The following is a 21,013-nucleotide window of genomic DNA, read 5'->3' as shown; positions in this document are numbered from 1 at the left end:
GGGAGCATTTGCTGGGTAGATCCCGCTGACTTGCTGGATAATTGTTGAGTGAATGAAGGAATGAATGGGATGAATGAATGGATTACTGCAGTTACATAATTTAAGTGTACGTTATTTTGTGTATTTTAAAAATAAGCATTCTTTCATTATTATTATTATTATTATTATTATTATTATTATTATTATTATTATTATTATTATTACTGCTATTAGTATTATTTGTTTTATTTGTATTCGAAATTATAAGTTATGTATATGTATACTCATCAAGTGGTTAAGTGTAAGAGAGGGCCTTGAGCCCTAACTTCGCCACCAATAAAGGCATTATCTATCTATCTATCTATCTATCTATAAACACAGAAATTCCAGTGCTTTCTTTTTTGTCCTGTGAATTACCTAGTTCCTGGTATGATGACTATCTTTTCAGCAGAGTGCTCCAGTATGGTAACTTCTTTGTCTACCGGGCGAGTTGGCCGTGCGCGTAGAGGCGCGCGGCTGTGAGCTTGCATCCGGAAGATAGTAGGTTCGAATCCCACTATCGGCAGCCCTGAAGATGGTTTTCCGTGGTTTCCCATTTTCACACCAGGCAAATGCTGGGGCTGTACCTTAATTAAGGCCACGGCCGCTTCCTTCCAACTCCTAGGCCTTTCCTATCCCATCGTCGCCATAAGACCTATCTGTGTCGGTGCGACGTAAAGCCCCTAGCAAAAAAAAAAAACTTCTTTGCCTTAAAGTGTATAGTTATTAACTGTATATGTTTAGATATATTGATTGGTACTGATTTCATAGAGAATGTTTTTATATCATATTGGGCTGAAAATTTATTTAGAGATAAGTTCGCAGAGAACTGTGACAATAAAGACCACAAGTGCGGGGTATTGGCAGGGGGTTATAATGCCAGAGAAGCAGTGAGTAAAACAATAGCCCAATTGAATTGCTGAGACTCATGATAAGGAAGCTCCTTAGAAGAAACTAGAAGCTGGCTAACAACTGAGAAGGCACCCAGAATCACCTGGCAGTAGTAAATGTGGGATCTTCCATTAACCTCTATAAAGACTGAAACTAGGAAAAGTCTATCAGTCTTGCGTCAATTGCGAATGAGTGTGAGACATTGGGCAAATTAGTAAATGCATGCTTGTTGTTTAAAGGGGCCTAACATCTCAGTTTATCGGCCCATTTGTAAATGCAACCTAAACAAAAGAAGACCATTTCTTAAAATAAGGAATAGGCCTGTAGAATTTAAATGCCAAAAAAAAAAAAAAAGCAATTTCCACACCAGGTAAAAAGAACACAAAAATGCAGTAGACATTAACACAATCTTAAAATTTAATACATTGAATATAAAAGCAAATTACTAAACATAAAGGAGCCAATAGAAATTTATATTGAAAAAAAAAAACCAGCCAAATTAATCTCAATGATCACACACCCCTGAGAGTTTTCCCCTTTTCGCACTTCTAAATTGATTCAAATTTAATTTTTTTAAAACATTTCACACTACTTTTATCTTTAGCTCTTTATTAATCCTACAGGATGCAAAGTATGCCTGGAATATTGGTTAAGTTATATCCATCTGTACTAAATTATTTGAACTGAGGTAGCGTTGAATGACTGACACTTGTGCTTCCATAGCAACTGATTAACACCATAACAGTCAAAGAAATAAATGAACATACACATAACATTGTTTTCTTCAACTAACCTTTCCATAACTGATTTACATCTTTATAGACGAAAGGGTTCCGAGCTGTCAGCAGAGAAATGGCATGGAATGACATTAGTAGATGAATAACTTTGAGTGGTGTCTTTAAAAATAGGAAAGATCACAATATGAAGGTAAAGTTGGAATTCAAGAGGACAAATTGGGGCAAATATTCATTTATAGGAAGGGGAGTAAGGGACTGGAATAACTTACCCAGGGAGATGTTCAATAAATTTCCAATCTCATTGAAATCATTTAAGAAAAGGCTAGGAAAACAACAGATAGGGAATCTGCCACCTGGGTGACTGCCCTAAATGCAAATCAGTATTGATTGATTGATCCCAGCTACAATGAGGAGCAGTGACCTCTCCTAGAGAGGAGACAGCAAAGGAAGCGCACGCTAACAAGGCTCAGCGAACCCAAAGGTACGTGGGAGTAAAGCTAGATTAACATGTAACAGCAGGTTAAGAGTTTATAAATATGCCCTCTCTTTTATCCCCCTTCTTGCACCTTTTAACATCCCCATTGCCTTTTTTTCCATGACATCCCCAATAAGACTTCCCCAGTGAAATTTACCACTCCCAAATGTGACCCCTAAATATCTACAACTATCCTCAAGTTCGTAAGAAAAATAGGTGAAATCATTATAAATGTTATCACTATGTGATGGATATCAGTAGGCTACTGAAAGAAGGTAAACTGTTTGTCAAAATATATGTTGGTGAAGGTTGCATAATTAATGGTATGTAGGAACTATATTTAAAATGGTAAATGAAAACTTTTTGGCTAATTGTTGCAGGAAAACTTTAGGGTACCGGTAAGAGAGGAAAAGAATTACCACAAGCATGATTAAAGATATAGTCTATTGGAGGTCACCAGATGTCGTAAGTACCAAGAAATGGAAAGGACAGCAGAAAAGATGATGATGACAACTTAAAATGGTAATGCTGATACAAAAACTTACCATATCTTCTCTTCCAGGAAGTGAGGTTATGGCCATTGTTGTGGCATATGGTGCAGGCATCTCAGAATCCTTCTGGCAATTGAAGAAGGTAGTAAGATTTTGAGCATCAACTTCAGCATAGTCTGGAGTGTTAGAACTCAGTTCTTGGCACAGTTTCTTCCCTAATAAACTTGAATTCTTACCAACAAAGTTGATTGGCTGCCAACCATGCTCAATACACAGTGTTTCTTCGCCATTTATTAAATTAAGCTGAGCTATATCATTGGAAATATGGGAAAAGAGAAATATCATATCTCATTATGCTGAATTAGTCGGTATCCTGAACTAATAATTACAACTCTTTATTATCAATTAGCCTAAGCAATTTCAATCCTGATTCTATGGAACAAATAAGGATTATTATAATTAAAATACTATAAGAGACATCTGGCTTAAATATCAGAAGTCACAATGGCTGAAAATATAAAACAACAGTATTATTTAAAGGAAAAAGTAAAAGTTGTAAGAAATCATATAACTTAGTAAATAGAAGACAAGTTGTGGAGGAAATACCATACAGTATTTAGGGTACCAGTGCTGATAGTTTCAAATATAACATACACCATAATATTTCGGGTGATAAGAACAGTAATCATGTAAGTTAGTAAAAATGTAAAAATATAACAATTTTTCAATGATAAAGAGTGCTTCTCACAGCAAAGTGAAAGCTCCCCAAATATTTTAAATAAAAGTTTAATTACTTCTATCTGTCTGTATATCCAGTCAGCCCCGTGGTGTAGGGGTAGCGTGCCTGCTTCTTAGCCGGAGGCTCTGGGTATAATTCCCGGCCAGATCAGGGATGTGAGGGCCAGTTTGAGGTCCTCCCAGCCTACGTGATTACAATGGTGAGATGTGGCCCTGGTCTACAAAGCCAAGAATAACGGCCAAGAGGATTCGTCGTGCTGACCACAGAGCACTTCATAATCTGCAGGCCTTCGGGCTGAGCAGTGGTCACTTGGTAGGCCAAGGCCCTTCAGTGCTGTTGCATCATGGGGTTTGGTTTAGTTTAGTTTGTATATCCATCCATCTTCATTTACGACTACCGTAATTTAACTTTCAGCATTTGATCTGAAAGCCTCTATAAACGAACTAATCACTTCTATGACTTTTATTGCAGCTAGCACTGAAAACCAAAATTCACAACTGTCAGGGAGACCTTGCTCAACCTGGTCATGTATGTATGGAAACCACAATGCAACAATTATTAACAGAACCAAAGAATTTAACTGAGATGGAAATGTATTTAATATATACAATGTAACCATGTGGCACATCATTTGATTTACAAAACTTGAAAGTAATCAGAAAAAAAGTTGCTCATATTTCTGAGTGCAAGGCATTGTAGACTGAAATTGCAGCCCACGTCCTGTATCCGCCTTCCCTTGACTCAACTTGCGCGGCTTTCTGCTTGCGTTCCTCATCATATATACTTCCTGATCTCAAACTTCTGACTTAATTATGTAGATAACAGAGTGCTGGTATTTCACTCCTGCCTACTTCTACATCCTTGTAGGTTGACACTGCAGGGCTGCTGTTATAAGAGTAATAAATTTTCCTTTTATAGGTAGGTCTGCTAAAATGAAATGCAATCTTTCAGGTTAAATTTTCTCTTTTGTTGTTTGGAATCAAACCCATGATCATGGGTCGGACACCACCACCGATCTACCAAGGAAGGTGATAAACCAGTTAATGATGGGTATGGCCACTGGCAATGCTGTAAAATTTTACATTTTAATTTAGTAATAATAATAATAATAATAATAATAATGATAATAATAATAATAATAATAATAATAATAATAATAATAATAATACCGATAGTGGGATTCGAACCCACTATCTCTTGGATGCAAGCTCACAGCCGCACGCCTCTAACTGTACAGCCGCCAACTCGCCTGGTGCCAGGGGAATTAAGAGTATGAGGAGGTTGATTCCAAGAATTGAACCAGGGCCATCAGACCAAAGGCAAGTATTCTACCCATTTAACCATGAAGCTGGGCTTTAATTTGCTAAACCCTAAACTACTATTTCCACTGATCAGGTGTTGAGTATTGGCAGTTGCTAGGGCAGCAGCTTGTTGCAGGCTACTCCAGTGGCTAAAAACGCTTACAGATTGACGTTCACTAAACCAGCTATCAAAAAGGGGGTAACCTAAGTCTAGTGGTAGCCCTCGTCTTGATCCCAGCATATGCCACTAGTATTCATAACAACGTATTTCAGATCAGGTTTAAATAGAGGAGATGTAAGCACATCTAACTTTTGGTATAGGTTTCTCACAACTGAATTGCATCAAATCTTCAGGTAAGAAAGTTAGCAGGAACAATATATATATATATATATGACTAGGAAACAAATGGAGAACAGTGACTTATCATGTAAGATCACATGGATAGAGTACACATAAAAGAGAAAAACACAGGTCCAAAATGTTTTTGTGGACCGAGCTCGATAGCTGCAGTCGCTTAAGTGCGACCAGTATCCAGTATTTGGGAGATAGTAGGTTCGAATCCCACTGTCGGCAGCCCTGAAAATGGTTTTCCGTGGTTTCCCATTTTCACACCAGGCAAACACTGGGGCTGTACCTTAATTAAGGCCACGGCCGCTTCCTTCCCACTCCTAGGCCTTTCCTGCCCCATCGTCGCTATAAGACCTATCTGTGTCAGTGTGACATAAAGCAAGTAGCAAAAAAAAAAAAAAAAAAAAAAAGTTTTTGTCTGTGTCATGAAGGGTATCCAGCTATAAAACTGGGCCAACATTTAATTATTTAATTAATTATTTTATATAAAACAGTCCCAATAAAATTGGGAAAGCCAGGAAAAGACTGATGTCCCTGACAGTCAATTTAGGCGACTTGAGAAGGGCAGAAATGAGCCTGATTGATTGCTTACTGATGTGACAAGTCACCCAATTCCATGTTCAGTCATAAGTTCCCTTGCTCCACCCATTCTGCAGGTATCTCTTAGCACTGAACAATGTCGAGCCTTTGGCTGCCTTCTATAGCAGGAGCAACAGCAGCAGCAGCAGCAGCAGGAGTCGTATAGACATCTAGGGTCCTGTTTACATATATAAAGGAGTGTCCAGATACTTTTAATCAGAAAATATATATATTTCCAGAGAGAGAATAAATAATAAAGCAAAAGTGGAGTATCTAAAAAAATGTTTGATGCTGTATGTTTAAAGTGTACAAATTGAAGTCATATATATAGGGAATTAAAATACATCTTAAATGCATTTCAAGGAAATATTTATAACATTTATGGCTAGAATGTGTCATGCATATTAAAGAAACAATAAATGATTAATGCATCAGAACCTCTTACCATTCATATGTCGAAGTTCTTTTTTACCAGCTTGTTTTCGTCGTAAAGAAAGTGTAGCAATAAATCCAAGCACAAGTGCTAATGCGATGCTTGTCATCAATATGTAGAACCAGGTTTCATGCACTACATTATGATCTCTTTTGCTGGGATGTGCCCTAGAAGACATTATATACTGTATGTACATCACATTAGAACACCATTTAATTCCATAGAACTGATCTCTTTTGCTGGGATGTGCCCTAGAAGACATTATATACTGTATGTACATCACATTAGAACACCATTTAATTCCATAGAACTGTTACTTTTATATAATTTGATTGTAATGAACCAGTCTTAGAGCGAATGTGAAACAATTTTCTACTCATCCAAACACAACTTATATATACTGCAAATAAAAAAAGCAACCTGTTAAATATGATTCAAATTGAGCAGTCCTCTAGTGATGCCACCTAGTATTCTTTGGTGTTTTCTCTTAGGTTATAAGCAGCTATCTTTTGCTCAGTCACTTGACTAGTCAGTGGATGCAGAGTGGGTCTTAGGCCACGCGTGGCCATGGTTGATCCGTGGCCCAACAGCTCTGCACTCTGACACACCAACAGAGCAGAGGAGGGGTGGCCATGGCTCTACCGTGGGTCTACGCCTCTGTATTCGGGTGATGGAGAAGGACTGGTTCCCACCGTCAGATGTCCTGAGAATGGTCTTCTGTGAAATTTCCATTCTCCTACGCTAAGGCAAATGCCGGCCACGGCCGCCAACCCTCTCACTTTCTCCGAACATCTCCTACACCATATCACATCTTCCTGGCCCAAGAGACAGCATTACCGTCTAGGAGGGCCACCGTTCCCTTCAGGGACAGAATGAAAACTTGTAGTAGTAGGAGTAGTAGTAGTAGTAACAGCAATAGTAGTCACTTGACTTGTTCAGACGGATTCGTTGTTTTAAACCTTTACCTTTTTGTATTTAATATGCGCTCTAAAGTAATGGGCATCATATTTCATTTTGTAATCCACAGCCTTATTAATAAAAACCAACACCAATGAGGTAGGCAGTATCTTCTACATGGCCGTAGGTGTTTCTGTGTGACAACGTTTGTGGGTGGGTAACTTGCGAAGAAAATGTTTATTAGTTATGAAGTCTCTACATGCGTTTGTTAATTATAACACCAAAATTGCTCTGATGAGATGAGCCATTATTTATAGTGAACTAACTTATCTGGCTTGTCGCCTAAAGACACAGACGGCTAAACATATAGCCTGAACATGCACTCCATATCATTTTGTACAGTTGGCGTGTGTACTTTAAAAGTCTAATCCATGTAAACTTTGTCCTAATTGTCTTACATCTGCCACAATAGTACTGTTATGTTGGGTGAAAGAATATATATTTAATGATACACACATCATAGGCCAGAATTTACATTCAGAAGTCAATAAGAAACAAATTAAGAAGTTATCACATGTTCTATCCTGTATAATTTTATTGCTAAAAATTGTAGGGCAGTCGTTCTGGTATCATCATGTCGGACTTAGAGATAGCCTGCTAACAATACCCTGCATGTGGGATTGGGATTGATATTTTCAGGGTCAAATTGTTGATTTGTATCAAAGCAAATCACGTCCCAAATACCTACACAAATATGCACGCTAATGATTTTATTCTTCTTTGGTTGGGAGATGTTCAATAAATTTCCAATTTCTTTGAAATCATTTAGGAAAAGGCTAGGAAAGCAACAGACAGGGAATCTGCCACCTGGGTGACTGCCCTAAATACAGATCAGTATTGATTGATTGATTGATTGATTGATTGATTGATTGATTGTTGTGTCTGATAGCGTCTATCTTCTTCATAGGTTTCTGATTTAATAATGATAAAGAAGCATACCATATTGCATGAATAAATATCATTATTTGATTCAGATTGTTGAGTTGTATGTAGTACCACAAAAAATCATTATTTTTGACCTATTTGCTATAAAATGGCGAATCAAAATTTCTCAAATTGAAATGATATAGTTGAAAATCAAAGAACTGAAGTTCTAATACATCACAGTGTGGTGTAAGATTAAAATGGATGGCGGTGGTGGTGGTGGTGGTGATGATGATGATGATGATGATAGTTGTTTTAAGGAGGCTACATCAAGCCCCTGATAAAGACAGAAAAGGACAGTATATGCTCTGAACCAGCAACGTATGGATAAGGTAGAATTATGATGATGGCTCATCACATTCTGTCATATTGTATCCATCAAGTTGCCCCTCAAAGTGCATTGGCATTTTACTCAGGGCTGTATCAGGTCATGGGCTGGATGATATTACAAAACTTATAGGCGAACAAGGGCAGGAGAAGGGTTGCATTTAACTACAATGAACGAGAATCAATATTGGCTAAAAATAAAGGATTATTGACTCTTGGTGATGATGGAATATGAAGCATAATAACAAATAAACACTAACTCTAATGAATACATAAATATTAACTTATCCCCTGGACATTATCCTGCAAGATTTACTTTTTGAGTAACAAAGTTAGTTTCTTTTTAGATTTGGTTGTGAATTCTAGTTTGAAGGCGAGATTGAGTACAAATTCTGGTATAGATTATTGCAATGACCATGTGTGCATGATACACATTATTTAAAATAGTTCCCTATACACTGGAGCTTTATTACACAAACATTATGTGTATCTGAGTGGGACCTATATTAAATAGCTAATCAACTCAAAAACAACTGAAACTATCACCAACTGGACATACGAAACATCTCAAAAACACCTTGGTTTGGATACAAATCCAGGACAAAAAAATACATGACCACAATGCAAAACTTGCATCATCAATAAAAACACCAAGTTATATACAACAAACAACAATTCAAACATTAACATGATGAATCCAGTCGAACACGGCAACATTCTGTGTTGGTGGCCATGCCAAATGCAATAAGCAGTCTCCTTGCTCTGAAGATGGGCTTTGAAAATCTTACTATCATCATTTAAATAATGGCTGTATAATGCTTGAGCTAAGACCCTACCTGTTGGAATGTTGAAGTTTTCTCATAAAAAAATAAAATGTCATGTATCATATCTTGTACATATTTTAGGAATACACATTGAGGTTATGTGTTGGTAATTCATATTAATTTAGTCAAGTGGTTTATCTTCATTTGTTATAGTCTTTGGACATTTTGAATTGCTATGTGCGTGTGTGTGTCAGTCAGTTGTAGTCAACAGCTCGTAATAAATGGATGTGTCATGAAGCTGGTGTTTCAATGGTATAAGTTTTTGTCCTAAACGCGGTGTAAGCGAGCAGAAATGAAGATATTTTCAACAGGTTATGGGCCCAGAGCTCCAGAGTGCCAAAACGCCGCAGTAAATTTCGGTCAATATAAGTGGAAATTGAACAACGTGAATTAACGTCGGACGAAGCAAGTTGTGACACTATTGACGGTAAAAATGGCGACCTCGTGGACCGGTGAAGAAACACTGAATAGGAATGTGGCCAAGCTTACAGTGGAGAACTATTTTTCGTGGGCATTAAAGGTGAAACAAGAGCTGTTGTTGAAAGATGTATGGGAATCAGTAATAGGGTACGAGGATACGCCAGGTTGTCAACTGCCTCAGACGGAAACGAGACGACGAGCGCGAAACAATGTGATCGCGTTAGCGGTTATTTTCAAATATGTCGGAGAAGATTTTGAAAGTGACATTGCAGATATTGAATCAGCGAAAAGGGCATGGGAAAAACTGGACGAGTTGTGCAATGACGGAGGGCTAGTGAATGGTGCTATGACCTTGAAACAGTTAACTCATTTTGTGAAGCCGAAGGACATGAGTGTTCAAGAATACTTCGCAAAAATAAATCAACTTTGGAGGAGAACTAGTAAAGCTGGATACGAATTCACAGATCAACAAGTTGCAGGAATGATCATCGGAAATCTTACAGAGGAATATGCAGCTTGTATACCTTCCTTGGAAGCTGATTTGGCGAAACTGACCATCTCGAAGGTGAAGGCGAGATTACTCACGGAGGAAAGCAGAAGGAAACTTCAGCAAAATGGAGGAAAGGCTTATGACACTGGAAAACGTGAGGAGGATGAAGCTCAAGCCATGGTTGTTCAACAGAAGCGAGATATCAAGAAAGAAGACGTGGGACGAGGAAAATATAGTTGCTACAATTGCGGTAAACAGGGACATGTATCTAAATATTGTCGCAGTACCCAAAAGTGCTTCAATTGTGGTAAGTCAGGACATTATTCAAAAGTATGTCCAACAATGAAGAGTGACGAACCATCGCAGGAGAGTAAATCAGTGAATGCGAGTGGAAAACTGGTAAGCTCGGAAATTATACATGTAGTAGATAAGGCGATGAGCATGGTCGTTTCTGTGGGAGCTGAGAAAATTAAAGATTGGTTGTTCGATTCAGGTGCGTCCCATCATATGTGTCCAACAAAGGAGATGTTTACAGACATGTTAACAAATGTAACTGGGAATGTAGAAATAGGAGATAACAGTAAGCTGGATATTAAAGGTATAGGTAAGGTAAAAGTAAAAATGTCCACAGGATGGACAATTACATTTACAGACGTGTTGTATGTACCAAACTTAGGTGCAAATTTAATATCAGTTGGTAAGTTAACCAGCAAAGGTTTCAAAGTAGGATTTGCAGGTGAGAAAGCAGTGGTTGTAGATAAGAATGGAGATGAAACATTGTTTGTTGCAAACAGGAGGAATGATGTGTATGTAGTACAAATAGAGGGGAGAAATGATATTGTAGCTGTGAGTGACTGTGATCAAATGATAGATCAAGAATGTAATAACAATGTAGTATTTAAAAGTGTTGGGCAGGTTAGGTTGTGGCATGAGAGATACGGACATGCACATTCTGAAGCCTTGTTTAAATTGCCTATGTTAGAATTGAAAAGGAGTAATGACATTAATACTTGTTCTGTATGCATTCAGGGGAAACTAACTAACAAGGGAGTACCTAAGTCTTGTGAGCGTAAGGTAGAAAAACCACTTGATGTTGTGCACACTGATGTAATTGGAAAAATTAGTCCACCATCACTTGGGAAAGCTCAATATGTTGTAACCATGATTGATGAATACTCCAGATTTAATGTGGCTGTATGTATGAAAAATAAGGATGAAGTATTAGAGGTGTTTAATAGGTATCAGGCAAATGCAGAAAAGTTACATGGTGTAGGAATTAAGGTGGTGCAATCTGACAATGGTACAGAGTATACATGTAGCAGGTTTGAAGCACAATTGCAAAAATGTGGTATTACTCATAGGAGGTCAGTACCGTACACTCCACAACAAAATGGATTAGCAGAGAGGCAGAATAGAACGATGTTTGATACTGTTAGATGTCTATTGATCCAGTCAGGGTTACCAAAGGAATTCTGGGGAGAAGCGGTAATGACAGCAGTGTACTTGAGAAATAGGTGCCCATCCTCAGCAATAAATTTTCAGATACCGTATGAACTGTGGTTCAATAGGAAGTTGGATCAGGAAGAAATAGGTAGATTGAAAGTATTTGGATGTCAGGCATGGGCTGTGAGGGCAGACAGCAGGAAGTTAGATCCCAGAGCAGAGCCATGCGTTATGATAGGGTACGAGGCAGGTACTAAAGATGGATATAGGTTATGGAGTCTTGAAAGGGAAAGAGTAATAGTGAGGAGAAGTGTCGTATTTGAGGAGCAGATATTTCCCTTTAAGGTGAAAAGTCCTGGAATTGATATCAAGGAAAAGATAAATGTACCAAAGGCAGAGGGTAGTGAAACATACTTTGACATACTGTGCACTGAAGATCCAGAGATAAAATTAGGGACTGAGTTAGACACAGAGGACGGAGAGGAAACATTGGCTGTTGAGCCAACGACCGGAGAGGAACAACTAGAGGTTGAGTCTGTAGCAATACAAGAGCCAGGTAATAGTCTGAGAAGGTCAATAAGACAGAGGAAAGGTAAGACTTGTGCAGATTGTAAGGCAGTGATGGAAGTTAGGCATGCAAATATAGTAGAACCTAGAACAGTTGAGGAGGCTATGTCAAGCCAAGAGTCTGGTAACTGGATGGAGGCCATGAAAGTGGAGATCAATGAGATGAGAAAGAAGGATGTTTGGGAAATTGTAAAAAGACCAGAAAATGTCAAGATAATTAGTTCTAAGTGGGTGTTTTCATTGAAATATGACAGTGAGGGTAACATTCAGAAATATAAAGCCAGGTTGGTTGCCCAAGGTTTTAAGAGACAGATGAACCTTAGTTTTGATGAAACATTTAGTCCTGTTATAAAGAGGAAAACAATGAGACTGTTAATAGGTATTGCAGTACGTAGAGGCTGGACTGTAGAACATCTAGATGTAACTAGTGCTTACTTAAATAGTGAAATCAGTTGTACTGTATACATGGAGCAACCAGAATTGTTTGTAGAAAAGGATGTCCAAAACTATGTATGTAAATTGAAGAAAAGCATCTATGGACTACCTAATTCGAGTAAAGACTGGAATGCTTGTGTTGATGCTATAATTAGAAGACTAGATTTTAAGAGATGTATCAAAGAACCATGTGTGTATGTAAAGGAGTGTTGTATTATTGGCTTGTATGTTGATGACATTGCAATAGGTGACAAAGAGGTTGTTAAGTTGGTTAAAATAAGGTTGGCAGATGAGTTAGAGATTAAAGATCTAGGGAAAGCAACAAACTTATTGTCAATAAAAATAGAACAGACAAAAGAAGGGGTTATGTTGAGTCAAAGTTTATACATTGACGAATTACTTGCTGATTTTTCCATGAGGGACTGTAAACCGAGTAAGACTGTTTTACCAAGTGGGTATTCAGCAGCTGAAAATGATGAGCAGGAATTTGATTGTACCATTTATCGCAGTGCAGTAGGAAGTTTGCTATATTTGCCAAATAATACTAGACCTGACATTGCATTTGCGGTAAGTAAAGTTAGTCAGAATTGTCAAAAACCTACGATTAAAGATTGGAAAGAAGTGAAGCATATCATGAGATATTTATGTCATACTAGAGATTTAAAGTTGTGTTTCAAAAATTGTGAGGAGTCAGTACAAGTGTTCTGTGATGCAGATTGGGCAGGAGATACTAAGTCTAGAAGATCAGTGAGTGGTTATGTAACCACTGTGGCAGGGGGAGCAGTATCATGGTATAGTAAGAAACAGAGTTGTATTGCTAGATCTACCATGGATGCTGAATACATGGCAATGGCAGAGGTATCTCGAGAAGTAACTTGGATGAAAGATTTGCTATCAGAGCTAGGGCTGGAAAGCTTTATGGATATACCTTGTAAAGTTTTTGCTGACAATGCAGCAGCAATTAAATTGAGTAAAAATGATTTTGTGAGTGAAAGGTCAAAACATATTGACATCATGTACCATGTATGTAGAGAACTGGTAGAAAAGGGGTTAATTGAGTTTGTATATGTAGCATCAGAGAGAAATGCTGCAGACTTGCTCACAAAGAATTTATCAAGCAACAAGCTTAAGAGTTTGTATAAGCTTATAGGTTTGCGATGAGAGGACAATTGATTGAGGTGTTGTATTTTTATTTTTTTTGAGAAAAGGGGGGAGTGTTGGAATGTTGAAGTTTTCTCATAAAAAAATAAAATGTCATGTATCATATCTTGTACATATTTTAGGAATACACATTGAGGTTATGTGTTGGTAATTCATATTAATTTAGTCAAGTGGTTTATCTTCATTTGTTATAGTCTTTGGACATTTTGAATTGCTATGTGCGTGTGTGTGTCAGTCAGTTGTAGTCAACAGCTCGTAATAAATGGATGTGTCATGAAGCTGGTGTTTCAATGGTATAAGTTTTTGTCCTAAACGCGGTGTAAGCGAGCAGAAATGAAGATATTTTCAACACTACCTCTGATTGTATTAAAATAAGGAAATAATGACATTCCATCATGAATCACACAAAAGTGTCGTTTGTTTGGAAACCCAGTCTCAACTGCAACTCGGCTGCAGTTTATGGAAGTGTTTACGATGACTAAACAGACCAATCCTGGCATAAAACATACGCCCACACAAATCACACTGAATGGATGGAGGAGGGCGAGGTTGTAACTGACGGAGTTTTCTTGCTTGTCGCTTGGCCTCTTGATGTCTGCGGCATTCTCTTTCAAACAAGTTCACAGCGGTGGATGTAGTGTTTCACCACAGTGAGCGGTCTACAGCACATTCTTCCCATGTCTGTATATCTATACCAGTTGTCTTCATGATGTGTTTCAGCTGGTCCTTAAAACACTTAAGAGGGGCTCCATGAGGTCTAATGCCGGAGCAAAGTTCACCATAAAGAATTTGGCGGGGAAGCCTGGTATCACCCATGTGGTGAATATGGCCTAACCATCTCAGTTGATGAGTGATGATTGTTGCCTCAGTGCTATTTAGCTGCGCTTTGTCGAGAACTGCCGTGTTGGTCACATAGTCCTCCCACTTAATATTCAAGATGAATCTCATTTTCTGTTGGTGGAAGCGCTCAAGTTTTTTGATATCACGGCGATAGAGTGTCCAAGTTTCACAGCCATACAGCAGCATGGAAATGACAACACTTTGTACACCATGAGTTTGGTCCGAATACTGCATGAGTAGCCCCAATTCTTTTCTCAACGTCTTGTTCACAGGTACACCATTTAGACAAGATGCTTCCAAGATATGAAAAGTGATCAACCTGTTCCAGTGTTGTGTCTAAGATGGAAATACTGAACTCAGGAAGTGTTAATCCTGGGGCAGGTTGTGCAAGTTCCTTCGTTTTTTTGCATTAATGGCAAGACCAAAGTGATCACATGCAGTTTTAAAGCAGTTGACTGACTGTTGTAATTCTGCAGGTGTTAGAGCAGGAGATGCGGTGTCATCGGCATACTGCAGTTCTGTCACCTGGGTAACCAGAGTACGTCTTGTGAGCGAAGTCTTGCCAGATTGAAAAGGCCTCCATCAAAACAAAATTTAATCTCCATGCCTAAGTTGTTTACAGATGATTCATGCAGCATGGCAGCCATGTACAGTGCAAAGAGTGTAGGAGCAAGCACGCAGCCTTGTTTCAATACACGAGTGATTGGGAACGAATCTGATACTGAGTTACCATGAAGAACCTGTCCAAACATGCCATCATGAAGAGCTTGAACCAATTCCACATAACGTACAGGACATCCAAAATGTCTCAATACTTTCCACATAGCAGATCTTGGTACTGAATCAAAGGCTTTTTCCAGATCATAGAAAACTAAATTCAGAGGCTGCTGTTGTTCTCTACATTTTTCCTGGAGTTGTCTAGCACAGAAGATCATATCTGTTGTGCCTCAGGAGGTTCAGAAACCACACTGAGACTGAGGCAAAATCCTCTCTGAGATAACTGGGAGTCGGTATAACGGAATTATTGTGAGAATTTTACCTGCAATTGACAAAAGCGATATACCACGGTAGTTCCCACATACACTATGATCACCTTTCTTGAAGATAGTGATGATGGTAACATTCTTTAAGTCGTCAGGTATTTCTCGAGTTTCCCAAATCAAGAGGATGAGTGTGAAAAGTCTAGTTTTCAAGGGTATACCTCCATTTTGTATCAGTTCCAGAGGGATGTTATCAAGACCAGGAGCCTTTCTTGGTTTTAGTTGATTCAGTGCTTTGATGAAGTCTCTGTACGTAGGTGGAACTGCCATCCATGGTTGTTGGGGCTGCTGAGGGACATTACGAAGAAAGTCCTCAGCAACATTGGAGACATGATTTAGAAGTGAAGAGAAATGTCCATTCCAACACTGTAAAATTTATCCATTATCAGTTAAAATGATGGAGTTGTCAGCAGTCTTCAATGACCCTGATGAAGATTGAATTGCACCATATATCATGCCAGCATAGAAGTTTTGTAGGTCACAGGCATCAGATAGTCTTTGCAGTTCTTCAGCTTTTTGTTGCAACCAGTTATACTTAATTTCCCTCATTTGTGCCTGACATTTTCCTTTAAGTTCCAAGAAATGTGATTTCTTCACATTGGAAGACGGATCTTTTTTTCCTCACAAAACCAATTGTTTCCTCAGCTGACTCTGTGATGACCTTCTGAAGCGTGGCCCATTCCTGATTTGTACTATCACTGCTGGCTGGATGACTAGCCAGTTTGTTTGAGATCGCATTTCTGTAATCTGTAGCAATGGATTCAATTTGAAGTTTAGAAGTATCAAATTTCTTTCTGGGCAGGCTGTGCATGGATCTTTTTGGTTTGTGACAGATTGAGATTCTCAACCAGAAAAAAAGGAGCTTATGATCTGTCCAGCAGTCATCTGCGTTTCTTGCGGTCTTTGTAACAAGGACATCTTTCTTATCACATTTTCTGGTGATGATATAATCAAGGATGTGCCAGTGCTTTGAGCGAGGATGCATCCAAGTGGTCTTGTAGCGATTAGGCAGGCGGAACTGAGTATTATTAATGACGAGTTCATGTTCAGCACATAAACAAAGGAGCAGTAAACCATTGGCATTACAGTTGCCAAGTCCATGTTTTCCCATCACATTGCCCCATAATTGGTGATCTTTACCAACTCTGGCATTGAAATCGCCAAGTAGTAAGAGTTTGTCTCTTGGTGGTACTTCGGTGATGGTAGTGCTCAGCAGGTTGTAGAATTGGTCTTTAGCTTCTATATCAGCATCCAAGGTCGGGAGCATATGCAGAGATGAGTGTCATAGATTTGGCTCTAGAGAGTGGGATTCGGAGAGTCATAATTCTTTCACTGACTGCGATTGGAGTTAGCTGATAATCATTCACCAATGTGGTCTTCACAGCGAATCCCACACCATGAATGCGGTGTTCTCCCTCATCTTTTCCCTTCCAGAAGATTGTGTAGCCTGAGCTGAACTTTGTAAGTTTACCTTTACTGGACAGTCTGGTTTCACTTAAGGCAGCAATATCAATGTTCATTCATCCAAGCTCATGGGTGACAAGTGCTGTTCTTCTCCCAGGTCTGTTATTGTCTTTCAAATCAAGTCAATAATCCATAGCATTCTCTCTTTCTCAGGAGCCAGCCAACACAAATCCTTTCAACATATTTTATGGGCTTATATTCACAATCTCAATACCTTATTTTCCCTGCCTTCTTGACTTTAATTCTTCAGCACTCCTATGCTCAAAATCATCCCATAAATTCACTTGATTCACTGAGGCGTACATCAAATCTCTCCACACCAGAGTCCTGGTTTCCAAATCTGCAGCATCCCTACATATAGTTATACCTCTATCCTCATACCAATTTAATTCCTTATTAAAAATGATTGTCCAAAGGTATCAGGGTGAAGCTGTTACAATATCTATTCACAGCCTTTAATTCTTTCATTAAGAATGATTCTAAACTCATATCTCTCACCTAGCTATTAGATGGGTGACATTCAAACCTTGGTCACATCTCCTCTTCATGTCATGCTTACACATAGGACTATTTTACTATTAATGACTTTCATGCATGTTACTGTTAAGACATTGAATGCCGGTCCTTTCCCAAATGTTCAAGAAAAGCTGAAATGCATCCTACAAAATGATTTTGAAAAAATCAAAATGACATTATGAGGACGATTCTAATACTACAAACAGCTAAATATTTTTTTTTAAAAGCTATGGGCATTCACAATTACAATAATAATAATAATAATAATAATAATAATAATAATAATAATAATAATAATAATAATAATAAAAGTTTATTAAATATTCATTTCCCACACACAGCTCTTAACTGGGCACTGTTTCACAAGGAAGTGAAGAGAACAACAGAATTGAGAGGAGAATGTTTGCAGCAACAAGGCTTAGCCTTTAATATATGATGATGATGATGATGATGATGATGATGTCTGTTATCAAATGATGTTTATTTCTCAAATGTTCACTGAAAATCAGTCTCGCAAAGGAAAGTTCCTGGAACACTCACGTACGTGTTTCACGGCCAAGGTAAGAGAGTCAAGTGATGCATGGTAAGGGTGTCTGGTTCTTTTTATGACTTCAGACCTGGTCTTCTGTGAGGTGCAGTCTTCAAATTGGAGGAAAGCTGAGAGCTTGCACAGGACATGTGCTTGTGATGAGTTTTTTTCAAATCTTTACTTACATTGAATTTCATGTTTGCTTCATAAATTTTATCTATATTCATGTCTTGCCTTAACTTTAATTTTGACTGATGATGGTCTCTGGTAAGACCAAAACTAGTTTCAAAAAAATATATGTTAACTTTTTTAAGGTTACAACAAACAGTATTGAATAGGTGGAAACCTTTAGCTTTTGTTTTATACTATGATTTGTGCTAACAAATGATCATCATGTTCATTGTTCAGAAAAAGTGACAGTGACTATTCAGGTAGAAACCTTAATACCACTGCTGTGAATGAATACTTCTTACCTGTGAGAGTGCTGATAGTGTATGGATGGATCCATTACAAGATGTACAGGTGTAGAAAAAACTCCTAAACCTTTGTGAGTGAAGGAAACCACACGGACACTGTATGAACCGCCATTAGTGAGGTTGTTTAAAAGAACTGAAGTAGTTGTAGCATTCAGAGTCAACTGTGCTAAAACTCTGCTTCCATTTCCTTTTACTTGAATCTAGTGAGAAAGAAGTTATTCATTACTGTCAAGTACAATATATTTTCATTATAAGTGACAAAACTACAAGGAAAAAAATAGGGCATGACAGCAAGTTTTATAAATCAAACGAGGAGATTCATAACAAATTGTTTACATTAACAATGTGGCAGCAACAGAAGGTGCACCCAAGATTCTTTTTTGGCAGCAGGGGGGGGGGTAGGTGGGTGGGTGGGGGTGGGGGGCGTGAAGAATTTAGAGAGGTCGGTTCAAAACTTACAATATTACTTTTCTCTACTTCTTTTTCCTATAAGTAAGGCTATTTTCTGGAGTAAAGGGATAGTATAGAATTCCTTTACTTAAAAGAATATCAATATTGTATCAGAAGGTGAGAAAGAAATTATCTCATGGAGTTTCTTTCGTGTACTACTGATATTCACCCAAATACATTGTGAATAAGAAGTCCTGCCTATAACCATCACAGGAGTTCAGTTTAGAGTAAGTATAATGTTGTGGCGGCATCAGGAAGAATGAACTCGCCCCACATACAAAACACACCCTTGTGCACGATGCAACATTGCATCAGGGTATAGCTTGCTAAACTAGCGTCATTCGGCTGCGTGGAGGAGCATGAGCATCACGCCTGTTTGTGTCTTGTTGGTGTAATCAGTGTAACCTATCTCACATGCAAAGGTGTACTAAAACTGTGTGTGGTGTAAATAAATCTTATTATCCATGAGGACTGGTTTACCCGCACCAACACACCTGACACATCTGCTACCCCCATTTCATCCAGTCAACCTAGCACTTCTTTTACACCTGACTTACCTGATGCGTCATCACCACCCAGAAAGTACACAACACGATCAGGACGCAGAGTTCGCTTTGCCCGTCCATTCGATTTGTGAACTTTCCTTCTCCGTGGGGGGGTGATGTGGCGGCATCAGGAAGAATGAACTCGCCCCACATACAGAACACACCCTTGTGCACGATGCAACATTGCATCAGGGTATAGCTTGCTAAACTAGCGTCATTCGGCTGCGTGGAGGAGCATGAGCATCACGCCTGTTTGTGTCTTGTTGGTGTAATCAGTGTAACCTATCTCGCATGCAAAGGTGTACTAAAACTGTGTGTGGTGTAAATAAATCTTATTATCCATGAGGACTGGTTTATTTATAAACGATGTGGAGCTGTCTACAACCAAGACTCCATAATGTAATTACATGCTCATTACAGCAGAATCATAATGATTAGAAGAAAACAGTGTCATCACTCCCTCCCTTAACCATGGTGGTTAGTGGGTCAGCGACCAGTGAGTGCTGCGAGTAATACTGTTGATTACCAAACATGTGTTTACATCTCCCAATAATAAGTTAGTACACCAAGACGTAGGCATGAAGTACATTCAAGCATGTCTTTATTTGTGTTGAAAGACTAATATAGGGTCATTAATGTTCCTTATTTATGATATGAAGCAGTGAGGGTATTATACACTATATGTTTGTTAAAGGAGAACTGAACTGAAAATATAGCAATATCTAATAAATATTGTAATTAATAGAAAAGAAAATTAGAGGAAGAATGGACAAAAACACAACTCCTTATGATAGACAGATCAGGCGTAACAAACCTTTCTTTGCATGGTCTCTCACTCTTTTTCAAAAGGTATAGTCAAAGGTTCCACCTTTACAAAACTAGAAGATTTTTTATTTAATTAACAATTAACAAATAATGGTACATGATTCGTTCATCTTGTGGGCATCAACAGCCAAATATTTGTTGGAATAAGTAAAATAGACAAGAACAAAAACACATTAAAATGATTTGGATTGTTGAATACGTCAGTTAAAATGCATGTTAAAAAAACGTTGTATGGGGAATATTAAACATGTTTTATTGTTTTACTTATGTTTAATATCTTTATCTTCATTTTAATAGAACCAGGTATTATTGTTCCAGAACGTTCTTCAAACAAAAAATTTTTTAAACATGCATTTTAACTGACGTATCTGGCAATTCAAATCATTTTAATGTGTTTTTGTCCTTATCTATTGTAGTTATTTTTACAATTACTTGGCTGATGATGTCCACAAGATGGATGAAACATGTACCAATGTTAGTTAATTGTTAAGTAAATAAAAAATCTTTTAGTATTGTAAAGGTGGAACATTTGGCTATACCTTTTGAAAACGTATACGAATGACAATATGGGCTTTGCAATGAAATTTATTTTATGCAATATGGTCTCTCACTCTGCATAACGTCACATTGCCTGGACTAGAACTTACAAGTGCAGTTGTGTAAGCAAACACGAGGCTATGATTCACGTACCGCACTCAGCGGTACCGATCACTCCTTGCTTTAAGTACATTTAGTTTGTATTTCTTAAAATTAAACAACATAGTTAA

At 38.1% G+C, this 21,013-nt stretch overlaps 1 protein-coding gene across 1 annotated transcript in view; it reads right to left on the bottom strand.

The window, feature by feature from the left end:
• Nucleotides 1-21,013, bottom strand: part of LOC136858114 (roundabout homolog 2) — a 195,557-nt gene that overhangs the window by 9,478 nt on the left and 165,066 nt on the right. The window contains exons 12-15 of the mRNA XM_068225269.1: nt 18,424-18,626; nt 6,026-6,180; nt 5,060-5,072; nt 2,667-2,934 (exon numbers count right to left, since the gene is read on the bottom strand). Of these exons, the coding sequence (XP_068081370.1) occupies nt 2,667-2,934; nt 5,060-5,072; nt 6,026-6,180; nt 18,424-18,626 (639 nt within the window). The remainder of the gene's footprint in view (nt 1-2,666; nt 2,935-5,059; nt 5,073-6,025; nt 6,181-18,423; nt 18,627-21,013) is intronic.

The sequence above is a fragment of the Anabrus simplex genome, chromosome 1 (genome assembly GCF_040414725.1).
Source record: "Anabrus simplex isolate iqAnaSimp1 chromosome 1, ASM4041472v1, whole genome shotgun sequence".
Classification (NCBI taxonomy): domain Eukaryota; kingdom Metazoa; phylum Arthropoda; class Insecta; order Orthoptera; family Tettigoniidae; genus Anabrus; species Anabrus simplex.
This window is presented reverse-complemented; position numbering and strand designations above follow the sequence as displayed.